This window comes from Nannospalax galili, unplaced genomic scaffold (assembly GCF_000622305.1).
Source record: "Nannospalax galili isolate Female #2095 unplaced genomic scaffold, S.galili_v1.0 scaffold1877, whole genome shotgun sequence".
Taxonomy (NCBI): Eukaryota; Metazoa; Chordata; class Mammalia; order Rodentia; family Spalacidae; genus Nannospalax; species Nannospalax galili.
This window is the reverse complement of record NW_008339061.1, coordinates 479,255-486,002: the sequence shown is the minus strand read 5'-3', so window position 1 is coordinate 486,002 and position 6,748 is coordinate 479,255. Positions and strand designations below refer to the sequence as shown.

Genomic DNA, 6,748 nt, shown 5'->3' with positions numbered 1-6,748 from the left:
GGGTTCTTGTCTTTTGAAGAGGAGACTCCGAGGCCCATAGAAAGCAAAAGATGTGCCAACACAAATCTCAAGTCTGCCAGCCTGCAAAGACAAAAGCTCTGAGCTGGGCCTGCAGTTCAGTGGTAGAGTGCTTGCCTAATTCACAAGGCCCTGGGTTCTACTGCCCAGCACTGACAGGATTTTTTTTTTAATTCTGTTCTCTCTCTTTTGATATAGACCACACCAGCCACTGCCATCCAGGAGCCTCTCAAGCAGCAGAAATCTGTTCTCTTTCCTGATTTCTATGAAACCCATTCTCCCCAATTCACTCGCATGCCACATTCAAAGGAATTTTCCTGGTCCTTTAATGTACGTACAGGTCTATCAACCGCTCCTTTCACATTGGGGAATATGAAGCCAAAGAGCCTTGAACCGTCACTAAGACCAAGTTGAGCTCTCATTATGTTAAACAAAATCAGTGAGACACAGAAAGACAACTACCACATATTCAGTCATTTGTGAAAGCCAAAAGAGTTAACCTTAGAACACAAAGTGCTGGAGGCTGGGACATGCCCAGGGAGAGGGAACTGAGGAAGGAGGAGAGGCTGACTAGAGTAACCAAACAGATGAGAAAAAGTTCCAGCATTCTATCCCAGTGGGCTGAGTATAGTTCACAAGAACATGAATATTTTATGAAGAACCAGAAGGGGAGCTCGAAGGCTCCAAACCCTAAGAAATAATAAAGAAGTTGGAGGTGTAATTATGCCTTTAATTCCAGCACTGGGGAAGCTGGGGAAGGAGGATAAAGAATAAAGAGCCAGCCTGGGGTACCTAGTAAGACTTTAACTGTAAAACTAAGGAAAGAATGGGTGAGAAGGAGAGGTCATTTGCTACTGACACTCTTTTCCACATTACGTATCACATGCAAGTGTTGACATTATCAGTGTACCCCTAAATATGTACACTTAGTACATGTTACTTAAAAATTTACAAGTCATCTATAAGTACAAGAAGTGTTTCCCTGTCCCAGCTATTTATTCAAATTACAGCCCAGATGAAGAGACTAGGCAGATGTATATAATTATTAAATTACCTAACACTTAAATTTTTTTTGGTCTTTTTGAGACAGGGTCTCCCTGTAGCCCCAGCCGGCCTGGAATTCACTATGCAGACCAGGCTAGGCTTGAACTCACAGAGATCTGCCTGCCTCTACCTCCTGAGTGTTGGGATTAAAGGCGTGCACCACCACGCCCAGCTTTAAACTTTTTCTTAAGACAAAGTGTTGCTATGTAGCCTAGGCAGGCCTCAATTTCTCATAAATCCTCCAGCCTCAGCCACCCTAGTGCTGAGATTAAAGCATAAGGGTTAGTTTTGTCAATCCACCCTACCCGCCTAGCTAGGGTGTGCCTGATTTAATCAATTCAACAGCTTTATAAGAGGCCAGAACAACACAGAATTCAAAGACTTCCAGGAGTCCAAGGAGTGAAGACAGTTCTCCCTTCTCCACTTCATACTCTGCTGATTCATTAGGACACAGTCAGCTCTGGTTCCTAGGCCACTGTGGAATAGGACGCAGCTCAGGAGGGAAAATGGCAGTAAGTCAGATGGCACCTACTCTGTGTTTTATGGATGGCTGGATTGTTTGTCTCTCATTTCATCTCTGAACTGTTTTTGTTCATGTTTTTGAGACAGAGTCTTACCAGGTAGCCATGGCTCGCCTGGAATTCATTATGTAGACCAGGATTGGTCTACAACCCCTCCAACTTGCAGTGTGATCCTCTTACCTCTGCCTCCAGAGTGCTGAGCCATTCTGCCAGGCTTCCATAGATGTAAAATATGTCTGCATGCTTTTCCAGTCTCTACAAATATGAACTCAATCCTCACAGCAAGCCTTATGGAAGACGCTAGCACTGTGTTTCTTTTACAGCAAAGGAAACTGAGGCTCAGCTTAGCTAACTACCTTCCAGGGGCCCATACCTGTACATTTGCCCGCACTCTTCCTCCTGAGTACGTGGTCTTGAGAGCTGCCTTATGATGCTCCTCAACTGTTTTTCTTGTTGATTTGTTTGGTACTTGTTAGGTTAGCTGTTTTGCTATGTATATAGCTCATGCCAGCCTTGAACTTGCTCTGCAGCCCTGGCTGATCTGCAGGATTCAGTGCTCCTCCATCTTTGCCTCCTGAGTGCTGGAATTCCAGACCTAATCCCCATCAGGTAGTTCACACTGGTATGGAACCAGAGCTCCTCCTGTCTCCACCTCACAAATGCTGATTTAATGGGTATTACCATTATTCCATTCACAGGTAAGTTACTAAGAAACTCCTACTATGTGAACACAATTTTAATGAAAAAAAATCTTCCTTTTTATAGACAGCAGCAGATGAGAATGGAAGTTTGGCAAATGCCCCAGCACCAAATAAAGAGAACAGAAAGCAGGAAGCATGGCAGCCTTCAGGTACCATATTCTCAGAATTGTATCTGTAGACAAAATGTCCTTTCACCTGCATGTTCCCTAGTCCAGTGAGCTTTCCTAAACCCCAGATGGAGACAGCTTTGGGTGGGCTGGGGAGGGTAAGAGGGTGGAGAGGGGGGAGCTCTTCCTGCATTCTGGGATCTTGACCTTTCTCTGGGGCTTTAGAACACTGAAAGTTCTGAAGAACCCTGGGAGAGAAGTAGCCTGTGAGCCTCACATGTGACAGACGTCATATATATATAGGTTCTTAAAGATGTATACTTGTCCCAGTGACTGTGTATCAAGACTCAGATGCTGAATCCCAGAGCTTCTCCACAAGGCTTTCCCATGTCCCGTTAACGCCACATAGTCATGTGGCTGAACAGTGCACAGGAAGGGTCTCTGGAAAACACTTAGATGAGCTTGTGAATAATGCCCGAATGTACTCATCACGTTCCTCTGTCCCTTGCAGGCCCTATTCCTATACCATGGAGCGACTGGGAAGTCAGGGTCTTTCTCCAGGAGTGGGAAATAGTTGAACGTACAGTCCATCATGAAGGGAAGATCTACAAGAAAGCTAAAGCCATTTCCAAACGTCTCGATCAGAGGGGTATGACTAAGATATGGAATGGATGCCTCCACCTGCTGCACAGCATGCTAGATCTGTACTGGATCATTTGTAACGAGAAGCCAAGGAGCGAACCCTTGTTTTCTCCGTATGGAGAGGCCCTGCACAGGATCCTGGGCTACAGTCATGGAATCAGCTACTTTCCAGGTTTGTCTGTACTCGCCTTACATCCTTCTAGTGAGTGGCATTGACAGGCACAATCACTGTTGAGCCCCAAGCAGAGGGTAGATAAGACTGTCTACACAGGTTCCCTCTACACACGGTTCACCTGCCTGTCTGAGTTCATTGGAGTTTGATTTGGACTTGTTCAGAATAGAGGTGGCCCTTGACAATTTCACAGGCATGGATGCAGGGAGAGTGTGGGTGACCTGCTCATGAGCTCTGTGTCTTCTCCCTCTCAGATCCACTCACTTATGGTGCTGCTGCTCCCATGTACCCTCAGCCTCCTCCTGGGTACTTCCCAACTCCTGTGAACTCCGTGGTACAGGATCCTCAGGAATTCCAGTGGCAGCCCTGTAACATGAACCCTCCATACCCACTTCCTGCCATGGTCCCAGAAGACTCCAGCCCCGAGAAGCTATGCTCAACCTCTTATGACCAACTAGATCCTCAATGAAGACTCTGAAGAGCAGAATTGTGCAGTTTTGTAACTGGCAGCTGGTTGTTCCACTTACTATGAGAATAAAGTACGGAATTAAGTGTGTGATCATGACCTCGTTCTTTCTTCCTCATCTGTGAACCTTTACTGGGAGACTTTAGTGGGAGAGGCTAAGGATTGGCATAGGGCTGGAGGATCAGCCTCCTAGGGAACCTGGGACCTGCCCTCTGCTCCCTCTCTCCATCAGGCTTCAGGTATAGAGACTCCTTTACCACAGGGACAATTTTGACTCATGAACAGCTGCTCAATCCTGTCTCCTTCTCCAGGTCTGAGGTCACAGAACTTGTGTTCATCGTTGAGTGTTTATGGCTATAGCTTCAAATTCCTCAGATGACAATTGAAGGTGGTGGGGGCCGGGGTGTGGCTTAGTGGTAGAGTGCTTGGGGAGCATGTGTAAGACCCTGGCTTCGATCCTCAGTGCTGAACCAAACTGAAGATATTTCTTAGGAAAGAGTTTTAGGGTAAAATTTAACGTAGAGGGCATATTCACTGCACTTATTGAATTCATTAGCTGTAACATTCCTGGTTGTTTGGTTGGTTTTAAAAACGGTGTTTAGGGGGCTGGAGAGCTGGCTCAGCAGTTAAGAGCACCAGCTGCTCTGGCTGAACACCTGGGTTGGGTTCCCACATGACAGCTAACAACTGTCCAGGCATGTGGTGCACCTGCATATACTCAAGAAAAATAGTCATAAACATAAAATAAAAATGAATAAATTTTAAATAAAAGAGCGTTTAGCCCAGGCAGGCCTGGAAATTTCTATGTAGCTTAGAATGACTTTGAATCCTTAATTAACCATGCCTGGTTTACTTAGTACTATGATCATACAAGGTTTTGTGCATGCTAGGCAAGCACTACCAGCCGAGCTCTGCCAGACCCCTTCTCCTTTAGCACTTGTGGTCCACATAAAGTGTACAGTTAACGGCAGCAAACCAGAGGAGGCCACTCCTTACAAAGGCTCATTATTTAAACACAAAAGTTGTTAATGCCCCTCACTGCTCAGCTGTTTCCTACAGACAGATGCAGGGAAAGGGAGTCACCATCTTCAGGTGTATATCCACAGCCAACCCCTCCATGTTCCAATGGATAGTTTGAATCTGAAGGTCACATCGATGGCCATGATTTAGCTGAAAACTGAAAGTCAGGAATCTGGGAAAGGGACAGGAAGTGGGGAGGAGATGGCTTAATATAAGTGGGAGGGAAAAAGTAAGCTGTAATGGGGGGAGAGTAACTAGAATGCATTATATACATGTATGAAATTGTTGGAAAACTAATTTTTTAAATTATCAAAGCATTTTAAAATTTATTTTTATTGAATTTTTTGTGCATTTCATACATAACATCTCAAACAATCTTAATCGTCTTTATACCCCTATCCCCACTGGCACCTTCCCATAGCCACCCCCCACACACACTGGAGCCCATATACTCTGTCATCCCTGTTAAGGCCCACTGGGTTGTCAGTGTCCCCAGCCATTCCCCACTATAAGTCCATCCACTGAGTCTAGTCAGCCTATCTAAAGTCCCTTGTTTTAGGAAGATCGGCTCTTCTTCATCTAGTAGCAATCTGTTGCCAAAATTCCTTTAGATAAGATTAGGTCTGCTGTTCATTTTCCCAGTTCTATGCTGGGTTATTTTCTGCCTATGTTTGCATGGGACTTGTGTATGCTGACATCATTGCCACAGAATTATATGAGCAGGTTCCCAAGAGCTTGTAGGACTCTGTTTCCATTTGGTCATGCACCTCCTCCTGGCTCTTACAGTCTTTCCATCCCCTCTTCCAAGATGGTCCCTGAACCTTGGGTGGGAAGTTTAATAAAGGGATCACGTCCAAGGACCATCATTCAGCAGATTCTTGGTCTCTACACTTTGACCATTTGTGACCTTTTGTGTTCCTGGCCCTCTGCTGCACGAGGGAGCTTCATTATATTTAATTTTATATGTACGAGTATATTGTCTACTTGGATGTAAGTGTACCCGTGTCATGCAGTCCCCTCGGAGGTCAGAAGAGGGTGTTGGATCTTCCAAAACTAGCGTTATGAACAGTTGTTAGCTACCATATGGGTGTTGGGAATCAAACCTGGGTCCTCTGCAAGAACAGCCAGTGCTCTTAACTGCTGAGCCATCTCTCTAGTCCCTATCAAAACATTTTTTAAATGACGCCTGGCTATAGATTTTTATTTGACTATATTTGTAGAGGAATTATAGAAGCCCATTGGCGAGTCTAGTTCTCCATTTGCTTCCTGCTTCCCATGTGTTTGCCCATGGACCACAGGAATGGCAACTGCAGATCACTGAATTTCTGGTGTTCCTTGTGATATTTTCCATCATATCATTAGCCTAACCCTGGGAGGCGAGAGGGCTTTGCATGCCACTAGGAATTGCAGGTTCTGGGGTTTGTATAACAAGTACTGAAGAAGGAGGTGATTGTACCTGAGCTGTTTATTAAGCCCAGGAACCGGAAGATTCTTCCGCACCACCACCACTTCCACTTCTTCCCAGTCACCTCCTGGACCTTACCTTCTCTTCACTGGTTTCAGTCTTTGTCTATAGGCATTGCCTCAACCCTGAGTGTTACACCAAACCTCTTCCTACAAACTCCTGCCACTCATCTTGATCCCTCATGAACGCCATGGAGGTCCCAGTGGACTTGCTAATGCTGGGCTTGGTCTTCAAACCCACAGGTCCACTGCTCCTGCACTCTGACCCCAGGCTGTTTTTCTTTTTCTTCTTGTCCCTCTTGGGGAGGAAGTGGTCCAGACTCCACTCTTACAATTATTATGGATTAACTGAAATTTTATATAACAATTTCTAAGTATCAAGTGAAGGGTTAAAACTTTCCCATTTTAGATTTTCAATCAAGCCTACGTAAAGGGGTTTAGCAGATGTGACAAAATTACTATGTTAGCTCATTGCTTATTCATGCTTTTAGGTGTTTAGGTTTTCGTTTGGTGGGTTGCTTTGCTTTTAAAGTTGATTTAAGGTCTGTTTATATAGCCCCACTTATTCTACAATCCTGATCAGTCCTCAGCCA

The 6,748-nt window shown here is 45.1% G+C and overlaps 1 protein-coding gene across 1 annotated transcript; it reads left to right on the top strand.

The window, feature by feature from the left end:
- The first annotated feature begins 3,083 nt into the window (after positions 1-3,083).
- On the top strand, positions 3,084-3,674 carry LOC115070507. The gene is made up of 2 exons (XM_029563891.1): positions 3,084-3,205; positions 3,460-3,674. Exons 1-2 carry the CDS (start codon positions 3,085-3,087, stop codon positions 3,672-3,674), a joined length of 336 nt encoding a protein of 111 aa, XP_029419751.1. The 5' UTR covers position 3,084.
- The last annotated feature ends 3,074 nt before the right edge of the window (positions 3,675-6,748 follow it).

Coding starts and splice junctions, on each gene's coding strand:
- LOC115070507 (XM_029563891.1), top strand. CDS start 3,085: ATGCTAGATCTGTACTGGATCATTTGTAACGAGAAGCCAAGGAGCGAA. Junction 3,206..3,459: donor TGGAATCAGCTACTTTCCAG/GTTTGTCTGTAC, acceptor TCTCCCTCTCAG/ATCCACTCACTTATGGTGCT.